Source organism: Misgurnus anguillicaudatus, chromosome 16, assembly GCF_027580225.2.
Source record: "Misgurnus anguillicaudatus chromosome 16, ASM2758022v2, whole genome shotgun sequence".
In the NCBI taxonomy this organism is placed as follows: Eukaryota; Metazoa; Chordata; class Actinopteri; order Cypriniformes; family Cobitidae; genus Misgurnus; species Misgurnus anguillicaudatus.
In genome coordinates this window covers 13,365,636-13,385,882 of record NC_073352.2, presented here as the reverse complement: position 1 = coordinate 13,385,882, position 20,247 = coordinate 13,365,636, and the positions used below count along the sequence as shown (strand labels likewise).

The 20,247-nt window shown below is 38.3% G+C and overlaps 2 protein-coding genes across 2 annotated transcripts in view; both read left to right on the top strand.

Annotated features, from left to right (window-relative positions):
* Positions 1–2,632: 2,632 nt before the first annotated feature.
* Positions 2,633–9,947, top strand: slc26a2 (solute carrier family 26 member 2). Its single transcript, XM_055178541.2, has 4 exons — positions 2,633–2,787; positions 6,475–7,083; positions 7,158–7,897; positions 9,142–9,947. Exons 2-4 carry the CDS (start codon positions 6,493–6,495, stop codon positions 9,905–9,907), a joined length of 2,097 nt encoding a protein of 698 aa, XP_055034516.2. The 5' UTR covers positions 2,633–2,787; positions 6,475–6,492; the 3' UTR covers positions 9,908–9,947.
* Positions 9,948–11,581: 1,634 nt separating this feature from the next.
* Positions 11,582–20,247, top strand: part of htr4 (5-hydroxytryptamine receptor 4) — a 224,540-nt gene continuing 215,874 nt past the window's right edge. The window contains exon 1 of the mRNA XM_055177705.2: positions 11,582–11,621. The gene's annotated coding sequence lies outside the window, so the exon portion shown is untranslated. The remainder of the gene's footprint in view (positions 11,622–20,247) is intronic.

Sequence of the window (20,247 nt, the reverse complement as noted above, 5' to 3'; positions counted from 1 at the left end):
GATAATGTCAATCATGGTTTATAGACAGGGAGATTTCAGTTCATCTGTATGAGAGGTGAATCTGTGCAGATTTTCTCTTCTGTAAGGAAAGGAAATAGATTGACTCAGTACACACTGCAGTAGCCCTCCGGCATTCAATAGCGTCATTCATGAAGTCTAAGCACCACAGTACTGCATAACCCACACCAGGGACATTTTTTCCAAACAGAGATGTAAACTCCATTTTCCATACACATCAATCCCAGCAGAATGAAGCTTAGAGAGAAGCGCTTTTAACCTACTGTACCCTCTCATTTCGGGTTGTTCTGAAACAGTTGGATGGCAAACATGTTGTAAACAGAGAAAGTTCAAATGTTTTCTGAGCCGATCATGACCTATACATGCAATAACACACACTGTACTGTAAATATTTGTGACCCTGCCTGTGAAATCCCAGCTAAAGTCATGTTTTTGTGATTAAGTATAAGGTAAAGAATATTCTGTGAAAATATAACCTTGATATCTTTAATATTGAGTCAGGTCATGTCAAAGAATAAAATCAACTGGAAATCAATGACTGAAATCGAGCTTTGATGCCCCTAATCTCACAGTTATGACACTTTAACCTGGATTTCACAAAGGGGTCACATTTAAGAGCAATGCTGTGCCATGAATAACCATACACAATATTCGTATAACAAATAAATGAAATATGCCTGTGTGTGTACAAATAAATTACATTGTTGCCTTGCATGACATCAGAAGTTTATTATGCAAAATGTGTCGACAGCAATGACACAAGTAAACCAGTTGCTGGAATGTGTTTTGATGTGGTAAAAATAAATTTGTATTGTTTGATGGCAGATCAGTTGTGTAATTATTATGAATGTATATTTCATTTTATACAATAATTGACAGATTAAATAGAATATAGCCCTATGTGTAGAATGAATGTAATGTGTTTTAAATGTAATTTATCTAAAATGATTTTGGTGATAAAAATGCTGATGTCACAGGAATTAAAAGCTTACAATGCACCGTATAAATCACTCGCTGTGTACTAGGAACTTTCATACACTGAATCCTTTGTTTTCTCACATGGGAGCGTGGCTCAGTTACCTTAAGCCTGTGTAGAATGTAAAGGTCATGGATTTAACCTGTGGTCTCATAGCATACACTTGTTTTTCTTGGAGTGTTGCTAAGCAAACATGGTCTACTTCACTCTATGAAATAACAAAAAAATCTTTCTAGGAAATGGCAAAGCTTGTTGGATTTTTGCTGATTTTAATTCACCCACATTTAAATGCCCTTAAAGCACAATGACAGATTAGATGTAAGCTAGGCTTATTTTTGTCTAATGTTAAGTCATGGTTTTCCTTGAAATTCCTCGAAAAAGTTGTGTTTGGACCTTCAGGTTTTTTAGGTACTTCTTTAAATCAAGATTGTAAAGAGGACATATGATGAAAATCTGACTTTTTCCATGTTTCAGTGCTATAATTGGGTATTCAGTGCTTTTATCAACCTATAAAATATGAAAAAAAACAGTAACTTATTTTTGGTAAACCTTTTACTGCAAGCATGTGAAATAATAGGCCATTGAAATTTGGCCCCCCTTGTGATGTCAGAAGGGGATAATACCGCCCCTTAATCTGCACTATAACAAAGTGGCAATTTTAACATGCTAAAATAAATTATCTATATGGTATTTTGAGCTTAAACTTCATATACATACTCTGGAAACACCAAAGATTTATTTTACAAGTTAAAAAGTCTTGTGAAATGTCCTCTTTACGGCTGGGAGTTTTTTTTATTTACATTTGTCATATTTTGTAATGATCTTATAACAAAGTAACCATAAATGTTTTGCTATTTCTGACATTGATGGATTTAACTTCCTCAGTTTTGTTTTGTTTTTCCCTTTCAGAAATGTCAATGTGGTTTGTTAACACAAGATATGATTGATTACCCTTTGATTGTGGGACTGTTAAGCAAATATTTGACATGTTGGTATTAATTCACTGTTTTGTAACATTGATTCAGAAGACTGTAAGACATATGCAGGTACTTGTTTTAGAAAAGAATAAGAAACAGAAGAATAAAAACAAGAAAATCTATTTATAAGTTTAACATTAGATCTTCATGCCAACATTCACAAAGGTTTTACCATTAATTTTTGATCAGTCATAACCTGGCTGGAGACAAGTACTTCCCTGTTGACAATAAATTAATTAAATTTGAAAAATAATCACCTAACCTCAGAAATTTACGAATACTATAGTAAAGGGAATGGTAATAAATATTAAATAGTCAAGGGTCTAGTCAAGGGATGCAGATAATTAATATTCATTTACATTATGCTTCAAGCCAATCAGGTAAGCGTATTTAACGAATAAAATTAAAACTCAAACTTTTGCCATAGTATTATTTGTAATAATTTGTGAGACACTTGGGCTGTGTGTGTCCGAAATCTTGAGGGGTTATAGCCCGATGTTTACCTTCGTATTCTTTGTATGTGTTTTGCATACAGCCAGAGACAGAAAACTCTCACACCACGTGACCATAGTGGGCGTGTCGTATAGCACAGCTCTCGCATCGCTCTCGCGATACTTTGATGTCATACATCTACCGATCTGCGCAGCGCCGCATGCAGACGAGCACGCCTAAACTTAGCATGGCTTTGTATGTGTGACGCATTAGATCCTGGAATGAGGTAATAGGTGTGTACATGCAGCAAATCTCTCCAGTAGTTTGTTGTTCTTGTGAATTGCATGATTAAATGAAACGATCTCACTCCTCCGCCGGTCTCAGGTAAGTTAAGTTTTCAACACTGAATCTGCGCAACTTTTAAGTGCAGTTGTGTTTCTTTCAGCAGATGGATTGGCTCGGTTGTACACGTTGCAGTTTAGCAGTGGTACTGTATTATCAATAGTGCCATTCATAAGTACTGTATGCATCACTTTATTATGATACGGTGTGAAATCGCTGTTTTTATTAATCAGTTTTATTCAGTTATCTTCAACAGACGTCTGCTTACAAATGAAACTAACGTTACTGTCTCATACGGCAATAAGTTATTTGAAATGTATTTTATCATCTAATTAACTATGGTTTATCTAAATAAGACAAATGGCATCTATAAACAGCCCTAAATGCAGAGAATAGTTTTTATTTTGTATTGTAAAATAAAACTTTGCTTTTATCATGTGATGATTCACATATATTTATTATGGTGAATAATGCGGTTTTAAAATGGGCTGAGAATTAAAGGTGATGCAACTGGTACATCTCAGTGCCTTAAGTACACAACAGAAAATTAAAATTATTTTAATTTGAAGGTAACGTTCAAATTGTTAAGCTATTTTGATTTGTCTCATTTGTTCAGATATTGTTGTGCTAATAAAGATACATAAGAATATTGTCCAAAATCAATATATTATTTATTCTATGCATATAGGTTTAAAATGTTGTTCATCAGTCCTAAAGTTAAAACAGTCATACAAATACATTATACAAATATATTTTATTTACTTGACAACATAAACTTAAACATATTTGAAAAACAGCTTTGTATTATCTTCTATCTGATGTTAAAAGTTTACCTTCTGTGATACAAGTGGTCAATTTAACTACTTGAGTACATTTATCTCTAAACCTTGCTTTCTGTTTTAATTGAAGTGCTTATCCTGTGTGTTCGTATTGATTGCTTTTGCTGACCAAGACTGAAAGTCCTTGTGTACAGTTCTGATGCAAGTTTTCCCCTTTAACCAATCAGATGACAGGATAACACTCAAAGTGCCCCTGTTACCAATTTGCTAGATTTTTAGCATATTTACAACATATCCTTGGTTGAAGCAGGGGAGTTTTAAAATCGGCTAAAACAAAGAGAGCATTTGACATTTTGACTACATTCATTGCAAGTCCCTTAATGCATAAAAGAACCTGTTAAATGAATGAACAACTGTTAGCTTTTAGTAATGCTTTATACGTTGAGTTGTGGTAAGGTTTTGAGGAAAATGTCAGTTGTTTCATAACAAACGTAAAGAGAAGTACATAAAGTAACCCTTGGTTTTATGTTTCAAACTGACAACTGTAATAGACACAGTTATGGGTTGCAGCTTTAAGTTTTGAATGTCCTTGTTGAATCTAGTACTTAAATCTATATGTGACATCTTTAAGAAGAATAGACTCTAGGTCAGTGGTTTTCAAACTGGGGGCCGCAAGATGGTGCCAGGGGGGCCCAGTTTTATGATATTTTATGAAATACATTAATTTATCATGAATTCTGTGTAGTTAAACCTAAAAAAATAAGGCTACTAACCAAAAGCACTACCTTTTTTTGTATAATTTAATGTTTTTTCATTATTAAAATGTTGAGTTTTAGAACAGTTTTTGTCACAAATTTTCTTTGGGGGGCCGCGAAGGAATGCACCGTACACAAGGGGGGCCGCACGCTGAAAAAGTTTGGGAACCACTGCTCTAGGCGTTCTTCACTTTTGCTCATTCTTATTGGCATCCATTGCTAAAATCAGGGATTGATTTAATAAAAAATGCCTTTTTGCTAAAAGGGGTGATGAAATAACGCTGTATGAGGCTGCACAATGACCGGGTGATATCTGGGTAGTTAGATGTTTAGTGCTCTTGACTGTAGTTTCTATTTAAACAATAAATTACTTTAAGGGTATAAAAAATGTATATTATTTCAAAAAAATAAAAAACTGTATGTGGCACACATTTACCGGACTTGAAATTTTAAGGAACATAAATGTATCCAGTAGTATTTTCGTAGTGGTATCATATTTCACTCAGGAGTTCACAGCATGACGATTTTACAGTTTTCTGTTATCTTTTTTACTTATAACTTTGTCTTCCATCCCATTAGGTTCTTATATTAACAACATTTTATCCTCTAATACAGTGTTGAGCATGATTGCTCCCCAGACTGAAAGTCACAGTGTGACACAATTAAATTGCCGTCACCCTCCAACCAATCAGATCACAAGGTCATAATCATAGAGAACTGCAGGGATTACACATTTTTGTAGGCTTACCTGGAAGTTAGCTTCACATGCAAAAACTCATTGTTTTTTTTCCATAGGCTTTTAGATTATCGCAAAAAATAACCTCTGTCATTAACAAAATGTTATAATATTACACGTTTGTCCATCAAGATAATATTCACAAACAAACACAAGCTTTTATTGAATTTAGTCTACATGTATTTACTAGAGATAAAAAGCTAACCTATAAGCGACCCAGATAGCACAGGTACATCTGTAGTTCCCCAGATAGCACACATCTCCGAGACGTCTATTTGATGTCTGCATTTAAATCTTTTTATTGTGTGTTTGCTGATCTGCATTACATCTCCGAGACATTATCATATGTCTCATAAACATTTAAAAGATGTGTATAGAAGACGTTTATCAGATGTTTTAACACAGCAGATGTTTTCCAAATCTTTAGCAGACATACCTGTGCTATTTGGGACACCATGGTCGCTTGACTCCAACATCATCATCACCACCAAAAGTCGTGCAAACTTTATTAAAAACGTTGATGTGTGTGCTCTTGCTGTGTCTGGCACTTTTCGGTGAGAAGAGCCCATACAAGGACTTCAACTGTACATCAGCGAGTTGTGATATAACATATTCAGTAGTCGAAAAACTTTAAGAAACTTGTACAAACCCTAACAAAGAGTATTCGGCACAGAAATACTTGGTGTACATCCAATTTTTTTTTTTTTCTTTACCTATGTTCATCCTGAGAATCTAACTCTTTAAGGGGGCGTGCACACCAAGGCGTTTACGCTGGCGACCAGCGTATGTTATCAATTGTTTCCAATGAAAGCGTTGCGCTTTAAAAAAAAACGCTAGCAGCTGGCGGATTTTGTCTGCGCTTAGTGCCGAGAGTTGAAAAATTTTCAACTTTGGGTGAACATTCATCAGCCTCATTCTAATATATTTAACTGTCAGTTTCTTTCTGATCACACACATCTCAAGTGGGATAAGAAAAGGCACAGTTAAGTTAGCCAAGCAATGATAAGTACTAGCAGCAGCTGTTAACAACTAGATAACAACTTTAGAGAAGTGGCCAGCCTCATTGTGTCATGCATTTGTTTGTCTATGGATTAACTATCAAAAGTGTAGTGTCACAAAACAAATTTGTGTGCGTGGATGCATTGTTAATTGTGTGAGCTGGTCTTCAAATGCAATTAATTTACAACCAGCTAAAAACATTATTATAAGCATGACTGGAGAAACAAAAATGCAAATTATACATCATAACTAGTGTACTTCTGTGAGCTGGATGGATTTCTTTCAACCTTGTAAGCTTTACCAGAGTTCACATGAACCTTTTCAAGCTGATGACTAGTGTGTGCCCAAGTTATTACCATTATTTTACCGCTTCCATTCGCATCCGAGCCTCCCCGATCCCAAATCATTAATTCTCTTTTCTTGTATACCTCGTTAATTAATACTTTTTGGTATTTTTCAGCACAAGCTTCTGGACATTATGCCACTTAAGGAGGTCTGTGAAGGTGTTGCAGAAGAGGATGGTTTTGGGACGGGGAGGGATAGTCTCTTTATTTTAGAAAAGTGTGTGAAAGACAAGGAGCCATGGAAATCTCTGATAAAAAGGAAGGTGCGAAAAAAGTGTTCCTGCAGTACTGATCGAGCCAAAGCCCTGCTTATAGATTCCTTCCCAATATTGAAATGGCTCCCACGCTATCGTTTCAAAGACTGGATTATCGGAGATGCCATGTCGGGCCTAATCGTGGGCATCTTGCTGGTTCCCCAGTCCATCGCTTATTCATTACTGGCAGAACAAGACCCTATTTATGGCCTATATACATCCTTCTTCTCCAGCATTATCTATGCCTTGCTTGGCTCCTCTAGGCACATTTCAGTGGGGATGTTTGGTGTATTGTGTCTGCTGGTGGGGCAGGTAGTGGACAAGGAACTTACTTTAGCTGGATACAACTCAGGCACCAATCTGACGGCTCTGGTACACATAGACAACAGCACCACCGGTCCAGTCTGTGACCGAAGCTGTTATGCAATCATGGTGGGAGCAACGCTGACTTTCACAGCAGGTGTCTACCAGGTCAGTCTGTGCCATAGTATAGCATAGATCTGCCAACATGCATCAGTTTATTAATATACTGAAATGTCTTTCAGGTGTTGATGGGTCTCCTACAAGTTGGATTCGTGTCAGTCTTCCTCTCGGACTCTCTGTTGAGTGGTTTTGCTACAGGCGCTTCTCTCACCATCCTCACATCCCAGGTCAAGTATTTATTGGGCCTCCATCTTCCTCGGGTCCAAGGCTGGGGCTCACTCATAAGAACTTGGATCAGCCTGTTCACAAATCTGGGCAAGACCAACGTATGCGATCTCATCACCAGCATCGTCTGCTTGCTTGTGCTTGTACCGACCAAGGAGCTTAATGACCGTTTTAAGGCAAAGCTCAAGGCTCCAATTCCCTTTGAGCTCTTTGTGGTCATTATAGCTACTCTAGCCTCCCATTTTGGTCAGTTCAAGGAAACGTATAGGTCAGATGTGGCTGGAGAAATTCCCACGGGATTTATGGCTCCACAGCTGCCAAACTGGTCTCTCATACCCAACATCGCTGTTGACGCCTTCTCAATAGCCATCGTTGGTTTTGCCATTACTGTATCTCTGTCTGAGATGTTTGCCAAGAAGCATGGTTATGTAGTAGACGCTAACCAGGAGATGTATGCTATTGGGTTTTGTAATATTATTCCATCCTTCTTCCGTTGTTTCACGACCAGTGCTGCCTTGACCAAGACTCTTGTGAAGGAGTCGACTGGTTGCCAGACTCAGCTCTCAGCATTGGTGACTGCTCTGGTGCTGCTGCTTGTCCTGCTTGTCATTGCCCCTCTTTTCTACTCATTGCAGAAGTATGTATGAATTATGTCATTTTGCTTGCACAAACAGTATCATTACAGTATTAAGTTATTTTTAAACCTTGTGTTTTGGGGAAAGTACATGGAAATGAATATTATTAAAGGTCATCTAATGTAAGAGATTTTTCTTTGAACATAATTGTTACACTGTAATGATAAAAAACTTTTTTTGCTTGTTTAAATTCCCATAAAACCTTAAAGGAAAACACCACCATTTTTCAATATTTTACTATGTTCTTACCTCAACTCAGACGAATGAATACATACCATATAATGTGTGCACTTTTAATCTTCGTACAGCACCTCGTGAATGTGTTAGCATTTAGCCTAGCCCCATTCATTCCTATGGATCCAAACAGGGATGAATTTAGAAGCCAACAAACACTTCCATGTTTTCCCTATTTAAAGACAGTTACATGAGTAGTTACACGAGTAAGTATGGTGGCACAAAATAAAACTTTAGTTTGGATCCTAAGGAATGAATGGGGCTTGGCTAAATCCTAACACATTCACGAGGTGCTGTACAAAGATTAAATGTGCACGCATTGAAAAAGATAGGTATGTGTTAATTCATCTGTGTTGAGGTAAGAACATAGTAGTGGTGTTTTCCTTTAACAGTCTCATGGGACAAGCTGTTACTGTTTTCTGAACAAACTGACATCACTTTGCGCAGGCCCCGCCCACAACCGTCCAAAGACCATGTCATAATTTCTATTTGCAATCTTCTTTACATAAATTATTACCACGCGTTCATTATTACAAAATAAAAACAGTCGTATTAAAAAACGGTGTGTGTTTTTTGTGGTGTATTACCTTACTTCCTTGTTTATAAGTATGACATAACTGTGGTCTTTGGACGGTTGTGGGCGGGGCCTGTGCAAAGTAATGTCAGTTTGTTCAGAAAATGCCAACAGCTTGTCCCATGAGGTTTTACTGGGATTTAAAAAAAATCCCTGTATTTTTCAGTGTTTGTTTTTTCAACATATAGATAACAATAAATGGGGAGGAAAGCAGCAGCTCATTTGCATTTAAAGAGACACACACAAAAAACTTCCAAAATGGTATTATAAATGATATATAGGGTATATTTGGACCTGAAACTTAACAGGCACATTCTGGGGACACGCCTGAGACTAATATTACATCTTGAAAAATTGCCATATTAGGTGACCTTTAACATTCATACAGTGTTGAAAGCTTGTTCTAACCAGTGTTATTTGTCCTTTTTGTTTCTGAAGATGTGTTTTAGCCGTCATCATTATCGTCAACCTCCGTGGAGCACTGCGAAAGTTCGGAGACATTCCCAAAATGTGGCGCATAAACCGCGTGGACACTACCATCTGGCTGGTAACAATGGCTACCTCAGCACTGATCAACACTGAGTTGGGCCTACTGGTTGGAGTTCTGGTTTCTGCGTTCTGTGTGTTAGGCCGAACGCAGGGTGCTCAGGTCCTGCAGCTTGGCCAAGCAGGAGATCGTGAGGTCTTTGAGGACTTAGCATCATATAAGGGCCTTCAGACCTCACCAGGAGTAGCTGTTTTCCGGTACAGTGCTCCTATCTACTACGCCAACCAGGCTTTGTTTAAGAAGTCACTGTACCGCAACGTGGGCCTGGATCCGCTCAAAGAAAAAGCCAGGCGTAAGAAATTGAATAAGCAGAAACAGGGTGAAGAAGAACAGAAGCAAGAGATAGAAGTGTCCACTGATGTGTTTCTGCTACAGCATACGACCTTTCACACATTAATCATAGACTGCAGCCCAGTGATGTTTCTAGATACCGCCGGAGTTAACGCTTTGAAGGAAGTATGCAAGGACTACAATGACCTAGGTGTGTGTGTACTTTTGGCACAATGCAGCACCTCTGTTATTGATTCTTTGCGGAGGGGAGGCTACTATGACCCGAAGATCGGAGCCAAAGAAATACAGTTTTACACTGTTAGTGATGCCATCTCATATGCCCAAAGCTTGAAGTCACAGAATGGTAATTGTGACACTTTTGTGTGATGCTCTATGATGTTTGAATTTATAAACGGTTTGCAATGAACACTGGTCTTTTTTGACACTATGCAAATATTTCTATATGATTATGAGCATCAAAGTTTGATCTCAATCTTTGACATGTCCTTACTTAGTCAATATTAAAGATATCAAGGTTATTTTTTTTATATAAATAACAAAAATGACTTTATCTGGGTTTTCACAGACAAGGTTTTTATTCATGCATTTGAGTTCCTGTTAGGTCTTTTCATAACTAGCATTTCGATATTTATTGATTTCCTTTCGGTTTGTTGCTTATATACAGTCATAACTGTGACATTTACACAGCTTTATGGGTAATTGTGCATACTGAAATGACCTTAAAGCCTGAGTACACAAGACTGTTGCGTGTCTGGTTGAAAGCTCAGCACTTTCACCCAGTCACCAGATATTTACCTCATTAACAGAAGCACCAGAGATTGTACTGCTGATGTGTCACTCTTGACACATTGGCATTAATGCCACGGGCAGCTTTTGAACATTTGCAGCCTTTGTTTCCTAACTAAAGGTTTTTGGCAGGAGCTAAATAAAGTTAGGTGAGATTTTCTTTTTATAGAGTAAGATTTTTGGCATTTATGTCTTACTGGTTAAACAGGTCTGAAGGAACAGGAAACCCAGCAGGATGTTCAGGAGGGAGGTGTCAAATTGTTAAGGTTCAGGGAGGAGGGTGAATTACAGCAGGGTTATGAGAATTCTGAAATGCCTTAATAAAGTTTTGACACAAATATATGGTGTATGCCTTGTAGTGCATATTAGAAATTAGTGAGTAGTTTATATTACAAATGGTGATAGTTTAAGACTTGACATCATATTTATTAAAACTTTTTAAAATGATCTTAATACTGTAAAATGTGGATTGTTTCTATGCATCTTAATTGTTGTAATAGAATCAGCTTTGTTACAGATTTGTTACTATTTAAAAAAAGCTACATACGAATTCAAGTATTCTCGTATATGTGCAACTTCTGTCAACGTGTAATGTACTTGTATTAAGTACTTGTATTTTTCAATCAGTGATACCTTATGTATATTTTATTATGTGAGTTTTTGCTTCTAGTTAAAAAAAAATATGGTTTGTATTTATTATTACATGTTCAAAATAAAGTATTTACGGAGCTGTCAACATTTTTTGGGATCCATTTTAAAATGTATGGAAACAATTTACTCTGACATTTAGTTTTTAACCAGCACTATATGTTATTATGTGTTTACATCTGCATGCATGTATGTATGTATGGTGCTATGCCTTTGGTTAAAGGCTGCATTAACTTTAAACTACCACAAGGGTGCAGCATCGTCTTGCAGCAGACAACGTTATCTAAACAACACTGTACAAAATGTATAGTATGATGCAAATAAAAATGTACCAAAATGATTAATTAGAGCTGATAACAAGATTTATATATTGGCAACACTGAACTTATCTATATTTTATTTGCCAAGTCTGTTTTTCTTAAACAATATCGGCTAAAATCCCTCAGCAAAGTACCTACTTCTTTGGCACAGTCTCAGTGATCCTCTGAGAAATCCAATCTTGTGAACTTTAATGTGAATGTCTGATTTTCACAGCGTTTTTCCCTCATTCGTTTGGTCCACGTTACATACCGTAGAAACCAAAACGCGCGCATTTTCATTTGCTGCTGTCGTCCAGAAGTCAACAGCCAGATGTTCACTCTGTCAGGTAAGAAATTCACCTTATTTATCCACTAAATTAAATAAGGTAAAGGTTATTTTTTATAATAAGTAATTAATTTAAGTACTTTTAATAAACTTAACGTTCAAATAAATATTTTTTAACGGTTTAAACATTACGTTTAGAAAGAAATGGGTTTGATCACCTCATTAATGACTTGTACCTCATTAAACACTAGTATCAACTAAGTTGTTTGGCAAATAATCATTTAGTAAATAATAATAATTTAACAACCACCCCAATTAAGACGCCAAACCTCTATTCATTCAGCCCATGATTCACCCCTTTCCTCCAAGAAAACTTACTCTTAGCCAGTGGATCTGAAACAAGAGGGCGGGCACACTTTGGGGGTTCAAAATGGTGCCAGCTGGGGCCCGGGTTTTATTACATTTTATATCATAATCTTTCATATTCATGATCATAAATTATGTGTAAATAAAACCTCAAAGAAATAAGACTAACCAACAGCACTACGTTGTATCATTTGATATGTTTTGTTTAATTCAAATTCTAAGTTTAAGATTGTTTTATGTCATGAATTTTCTTGGAGGATGCACCCTACATGGGGTGGGCCAAAAACTTGCACTAAGCTGAACTCAAAAGTTGGCAGCCCTGTATATGATCACACCATGCAATAACAGACACATCCAGAGCATCTGATCTTCTGCAATGCCTGGATGTAGAAAACAGACACTTCCAAAGATCTCACATAAGGTTAAAGCACAGACCAATGCCTATGGCGATTTTAAATTCTTTGGACAGTGCAGGTATGTCTAACGTCAAAAAACATTTTATGTCACATTGGTAAGGCAGTGAGAGAGTAATGATGCCTCAAGACAAACATTTGTTAAGATAGCAGAAAAGACTTTTCTGTCATTTCTTACAGCACCATTCCCCTATATACATATAATGTATCAAAAAAGAGCATTTCAGAAAATGTGTAGGCATTTTTGTGAATTTAATACTGTATTAAGTTGAATGTAATACTTACCTAGTTAGTTTATAAACTGACAGAGTATGTAGGACATGAATTAATGTCAAATGTCATGCCACAAGTATTATATATAATGATGTTATATAGTTTTTATAACAACGTTGTTTGGTTGGGTAACAACAACTCTGATTTATGTATTACCCAGTGTTGGTTCTGTATAATATAACTTAATGCATTAACACATAACATAAAATATATGCTGGATTAAATAACACATTATACAGCATTACGGATATATTTATAGTACAATGCATTATAAGGTTACATATTGTGTTACCACACACAGAATTGGTATACTTTGATAACAGAATAAAATATAACAGAATATTGCTTCGACAATCATGTTTAAGAAAAGAAAGACTGTGAACAGACTGTGTGTTGAAGAGCTGTCTCTGCATCTTTGTCTCTGTATTGATTGGGATTTGGAGTGCTAGGAGTCTCATCCCTTTAATGAAGTGTAATTGTGTTGTTAATTATTGGTCATCAGATGTGCATCCCTACAGATCTTCCTTTTCAGGGCAGTGAGTGAAAGCATTTTCGTCTCTATTTGAGACCATTTCACGTTTACTCATATAGAAGATCTGCTCTAGGCCTCTTACATCCAATCAATATAAAAACTGTCTCAAAATAGCATCCTGTTAGGTCCCAGTTAGTGCTGGGCCTGTGTTTGTTTTTTATGTTTTAGGCAGGTCGTTATTGGGGGCGTGGTCTTTCCACCTGTGGCTCATCACTGGGCTTATAAGAACTCCAGCGCAGTGGATTTGGAGAGTAGTAGAGTTAGTATAAAAATGTATGGTCATGAATTGGAACAAGTTAAAATGGTAAGGTTTTTAGGTATGTGGATGGACTCTAAATTAACATTTGATTTTCACATTAAAAAGCTAATAGATAAATGTAAAAAAGGAGTTAATGTAATGAGATGTTTGGCCGGGGTTGAGTGGGGTACGAGTAGACAGTCTTTAAGAAGAATATACAGTTCATTAATAAGACCGGCAATAGATTATGGGTGTCTGGTATACTGTTCTGCATCAGAAACATGGCTCAAAAAAATTGAGGTAATTCAGACTCAAGCTCTAAGGATTAGCTGCGGAGCATTTAGAACATCTCCAGTACCGTCTATTCAAGTAGAGATGGGAGAAATGCCACTAGAAGCTCGTAGGAGAAAGTTAAGAATGAGATACTGGATTAATGTTAAAGGACATGATGAAAGACATCCAGTTAAAAAGGTACTGGAGAATTGTTGGGAGTATGAGTATAAAAATATAAAGAGTTTTGGATGGGTAGCAAATGAGGAGGCACAGGAAATGGGTATAACAGAGATAGAGGTAGCTCCATCTGTTGTAATTTCATCTATACCCCCATGGTTATTCCCAATGCCAGAAATAGACCTATTCATACATAGTGAGATGCATAAAGATGAACTAAATTTGCCATTAAAAACAATGGTTCAACAATACATTAATCAAGCATATAGCAACATGACTCACATATTCACAGATGGATCCAAAGATCCAAAAACAGGTAGAGCAGCTGCAGCTGTTTATATTCCTCAGTACAATATCAGAATAGCAAAAAGAGTGACTGATCATATAATTGTTTTTACAACAGAACTTGTAGCCATGTTATTGGCTTTAAATTGGGTAGAAGAAAAGCAACCTAACAGTAGTGTGATATGTACAGACTCACTTTCAGTTCTGCAAAGTTTAGAAAATGGATCATCTTTAGCCAGACAAGATATTTTAAATGAAACATTACAGAAGGTATATAACATAAAGCGCTTAGGGGTAAAAGTAAGGTTTTTGTGGGTTCCAGCCCATATTGGAGTAAAGGGAAATGAGGAAGTTGATAAACTGGCAAAGGAAGCATTACAAGATCCCGAAATCAACATCAGATTGCAGCTAAGTAAAGCGGAAATAAAGGGGATAATTGGGACTGAAGTGAAAAAGAGTTGGCAGAGATTATGGGATAATGAAATAAGAGGAAGACATCTTTATAGTATACAAAGAAAAGTGGGTGTGGAAAGAACGATGATAAATAACAGGAAAAATGATGTAATAATAACAAGGTTACGTATTGGGCATTCGGCACTAAATCAAAGTCTATATAAAATAGGTAAACATGAAACAGGTAACTGTGATAAATGTGGATATCCAGAGACAGTAAAGCATGTATTACTAGAATGTATAGCATACAACAGAGAAAGAATTGAACTGGTTCAGTTACTAAAGAATGGGAATGTAAGTAGTCTTTCACTCAAGGAAATATTAGGAGAAGGAACAAATTATAAAATACGTGAGGAGTTATTAAAATATTTAAAGGATACAGAACTGGTAAAAAAGATATAGAGTTAATCATTAAATATCTTTTTTTTTTTTTTTTTTTTTTTTTTTTTTTTTTATAACCAAATGTATTCAACCAAGTAGTGCTCCATACTCCAATCCAGTAGGTGGCGGTAAATGCACCTTAAGTTGGTTTGCCACCCGCCATTTAAACAACAGAAGAAGAAGAAGAAGAAGAAGGATTTGGAGAGAGACACGCAGCGATGTGACGGCACTGGACCGAGCGGCTTTCCTTTGTATTTATGTTATGATTTGCGTTTACATTCATGCAGACCTTTAGCTTACAGTACTCTTTCATGCATCCTTCATCACTGACGTTCATATACTGACTACTGACTGTTTATTTATATTTTGTTAAACTTATTTTGTTAAATAAATTGCTTCTTTTTCTATTTACCCGCCTGTGTTGCCTCTTGTTAATGTTGCAACTTTGAGCCAGTTGTAACATATGGGGGCTCGTCGTACGTTTTTTTTAAGAGGCACATGGTGTGGTAATTAGTTAAAAAGAATCAGGTGTGCGCAGGTTTCGTTCGCGTTTGTCTTCGGGCAGGTAAGTCAATGCGGCTCATAAATGATTTATGCTCCCCAGGTAGGTTGTAGTTTTTTTTTTTTTTTTTGGTGTTTTCCTGGGTTGAGTGCACGGCCGTGGTGGCAGATCTGGACTGATTGTTCAGCTCTGTACCAGCGGTATTAGTTGCTTAAAGAGGCTCGACTCTTGGGAAAACACAGAAGAGTTAGGGTTGAGTTAGCTGGGGTATGGGTTGTTTAGGGGGAGATTTGGGTATGAGCCGGATTGTGTCTTATCATGTCTGATGTTTGTTAATGATATCGTGTCTTATTGGTCATTGCGTTTTGATTGGACGTCGAGAAAAAATGACTTCGTTAGAGGAGTTTGTAAATTCCCCGTCAGAAGAGAAATTAAATTTATGTTCAAAGAAACAATTGTGGGCGATTGTAGGAAGTTATAAATTGGTGGGTATCGATAAGCGTTTGCGAAAAGACGAATTGAGAACAGTGATCAAAAAGAAGTTGAGTGATTGCGGCGTGATAATTGAGGTGCCAGACACGGCTGGTGGAGGATTGCCATTTGTGTTGAGTGACTTGTCATTTGAACAGCGGAAAGAAATTATAGAATTGCAACAGGCCCATGAAAAGGAAATGTATAGACAGGCAACGGAGCGTGAAAGAGAACTTAAGGAAAAGGAGGTTGAGTTGGAAAAGCTTAGGTCCGAGGATTTGACAAGGCAGCGTGAGTTTGAGTATGAAAAACTTAAACACGCACAAAGATTGGAGTTGGACCGACAAAACCAAGATCATCAGTTACAGGTAGAGAAATTAAAGCTTATGGCTGAGGGGAAATTGTCGGCAGGTGGTTCGGGGAGTCGTGATCGCTCTGGAGAATTAGTAAGCAACTTGAAGTTACTGCCGAAATTTAATGAAAAAGATCCAGAAGTGTTTTTTTCATTATTCGAAAGTGTAGCCGATGAACGAGATTGGCCTAGTGCCGATCGGACAATTATGCTTCAGTCCGTATTAGTTGGTAGAGCTCAAGAAGCTTATACTGCGCTTTCTGTAGAAGACCGAAAAAGTTATTTGAAAGTAAAAGCTGCGGTTCTTAAAGCTTTTGAATTAGTTCCGGAGGCGTATCGATTGCGTTTTCGTAGTTGGAAGAAAAATGAGCGTCAAACGCATGTTGAGGTTCTTCGTGAATTAAGCACTCATTTTGATCGTTGGTGTTCTACTTCTAATGTGCAGACATTTGAGAGCCTGCGAGAATTAATTCTCACGGAGCAGCTTAAATGTATTATCCCTGACAATATCGCTACATATATTAATGAGAACAAGCCTAGGACTGCTGGAGAAGCTGCGGTGTTAGCTGACGATTTTGTGATAACGCACAAAAGTCGAGTTGGTGATTATCAAGCTATTAGAGGTAGGAATTATGGTGAAAATCCCTGGCGGTCTAAGTTTCGGAAACCTGATTTATTAAATGCAGATCGATCGCATAATGTGCCTCCGAGAGCTATTCCTGATTCAGTGTGCCGTTATTGCTTTGAGGAAGGCCACTGGAAAAAGGAATGCCCTGTTCTTAAAAATAAACAAAGTCGAGGGAAGGGTCTAATAAGATCACAAAATGTTTCCTCACCGGTATTGCTGTCTGATTGTGTCCACTCCGAGCTGCGTCCTGCTGAGAATTCGTTTCAGCATTTCTCGCAGTCGCAGGATGATTGTTTAACCGAATTAAACCCGAGTTATGCTCCATTTGTAACTGATGGTTTTGTTTCATTGCCGGGGGATGATAAGCATGTACCTGTTAAAATTCTGCGTGACACCGGTGCTTCGGAATCATTTATTTTAGAATCTATCTTACCATTTTCAGATGCCTCAAGTTTGGATAAAAGTGTGCTGGTTCAGGGAATAGCACTTACATGCATGTCTGTCCCGTTGCACAAGGTAGTTTTAAGATCGGAATTGGTAAAGGGTGAGGTAGTTATGGGGGTGCGTCCATCCTTACCAGTGAAGGGAGTGGGGGTGATTTTGGGTAATAATCTGGCTGGAGAGCGTGTGTGGCCAAATGTATCGCCGTTACCCATTGTCGCACCACTACCCAATGACAATTCGTGTGACGTGGCGGCCAAAGAATTTCCAACAGTGTTTTCCTCGTGTGCTGTTACCCGTTCTAAAATGAAAGCGATTTCTGATTCAATTCAGGGGGGAGTTGATCAAATTCCTTCACAGAAGTCCCGTAATTATCAGGTTCCTGGTTTTTCACTTCTTCCTGAGTCTTTTTCTCGGGCAGAGTTAATAGCCGCACAGCGGGAAGACCCTACCTTGGCTGCTTTATTTGATGTTGTTCTGTCCGCAGATGAGGTGCAAAGTGCAGCTACCGGGTATTTTGTGCAGGATGGGATACTGCTACGAAAATGGTGGTCTCAGAGCGAGGATAGCGGGGGTGAGTCTGTGGTGCAGTTTGTGGTTCCCACAAATTTGCGGGAGGTGGTACTCAATGTAGCGCATGGTCCCGTTGCGGGGCATTTGGGTGTAAGGAAAACTTATGACCGAATTTTGAGACATTTTTATTGGCCCTTGTTAAAGAAGGATGTGTCAAGGTTTATTAAAACGTGTCATACATGTCAAATGACAGGTAAACCAAACCAGTCTCTTAGACCAGCTCCTTTATGTCCAATTCCAGCTGTGGGGCAGCCGTTCGAACATCTGTTAATTGACTGCGTGGGTCCGTTGCCTCCTTCAAAATCGGGGAATAAATTTTTATTAACGGTCATGTGTCAGACCACCCGGTATCCTGCAGTTTTTCCGTTACGGAAAATTACCACCAAAGCAGTAGTTAAAGCTCTTTCACAGTTCATTTCCATTTTTGGTATCCCGAAAATTATCCAAAGTGACCGCGGAACGAATTTTACCTCCAAAATGTTCGCTGAAATATTAAAACAGTTACGAGTGCGGCATCAACAATCAAGCGCGTATCATCCGCAAAGTCAAGGGGCTCTGGAGCGTTTCCATCAGACGCTTAAAGCTCTGTTATGTGCATACTGTACTGAATTGGGTCGCGATTGGGAGGAGGGAGTTCCGTGGCTTCTCTTAGCAGCCAGAGAAGTTACTCAGGCTAGTTTGGGTTTTAGTCCGAACGACCTGGTTTTCGGGCATAAAGTCCGTGGTCCTTTATCCATTTTGCGGGATGATTTGAAGGGAAAGGAACCTCCAGTAAGTCTTCTGGATTATGTAAACGGGTTCCGTAGAAGATTGTTTTTGGCTGGTCAGACTGCGCGAGAGAATTTGGAGAGAACACAGAAAAAAATGAAGCAGTTATTTGATATTAACTCTGAAATGCGAGAGTTTTCTCCGGGTGATCAGGTTTTGGCATTGTTGCCTTTGCCTGCTTCACCATTCCGGGCGAAATTCTCGGGGCCTTACATTGTCACTAGGCGTGTGTCGGAGCTGAATTATTTTATTGCTACGCCCGATCGAAAAAAGTCCGAGCAGCTTTGTCACGTGAATCTTCTAAAGCCGTATTTCTCTCGTGATGGTTCATCCTCCAAAATTACTGCCGTGTTAGCAGTTTCTAGTGGGGACTGTGATGTGCCGGGGGAAACTGAGGATGTGGAGCCCCCTGCCGATTGTGTGTTGGAACCCAGATTGTCCAATTCGGCAACTTTGCTCGAACTGGATAGTTTAATGATCCATCTGTCGAGTTTGCAGCAGAGAGAGTTAATTCAAATAATACATGAATTTCCAACTTTATTCCGAGATACTCCATCACGTACGCATTTAATTGAGCACGATGTGGATGTTGGTGATGCGTTGCCAATCCGACAGCGTTTTTATCGTGGGCCACTTGTAAAGCAACGGGCGTTAGAGGCTGAAGTTCAATATTTATTAGACAATGACTTGGCGAAACCGTCTTGCTCCAGCTGGGCCTCTCCGTGCTTATTGGTAAAAAAGTCGGATAACTCATATCGACTCTGTACAGATTACCGTAAGGTAAACAAAATTACAAAGCCCGATGCTTTTCCCCTTCCCAGAATTGAAGACTGCGTTGACCAAGTGGGTACCGCAAAATTCGTTAGTAAATTCGATCTTTTGAAAGGATACTGGCAGGTGCCATTAACCCCCCGTGCGCAGGAGATTACGTCTTTTATAACATCTTCCGGACTGTATTCCTATTCAGTCATGAGTTTCGGTTTAAGAAACGCGCCGGCAACATTTCAAAGGTTAATGAATTACGTTGTGCGGGGACTTGCAGGTTGCGCTGTTTATCTAGATGATGTGATTATTTATAGTGATACATGGGAACAGCATCTGGAGCGGGTTCGGGCTTTGTTTTCGCGCTTGGCTGAGGCTAAGCTTACGGTAAATCTGTCAAAATGTGAATTTGCGAAAGCAACGGTGGTCTACTTGGGAAGGGAGGTCGGGCAAGGTAGCGTGCGTCCGTTGCAAGAAAAAGTGCGTGCCATAGAACAATTCCCTATTCCAGTTACAAAAAAAGAGCTGATGCGTTTTTTGGGTATGGCTGGATATTATCGGGCTTTTTGCCCAAATTTTTCATCTGTAGTGTGTCCTTTGACTAATCTGCTGAAAGGCTCTGTTAAATTTGTCTGGTCCTCAGGTTGCCAACAAGCCTTTGATCATGTTAAACTTCTGCTGTCCTCCGCTCCGATTCTGGCGTCGCCGCAGTTTGACAAACCTTTTAAAATCCAGGTGGATGCGAGCCAGGTCGGGGCAGGTGGTGTTCTTTTTCAGACAGGCGGGGATGGGGTGGATC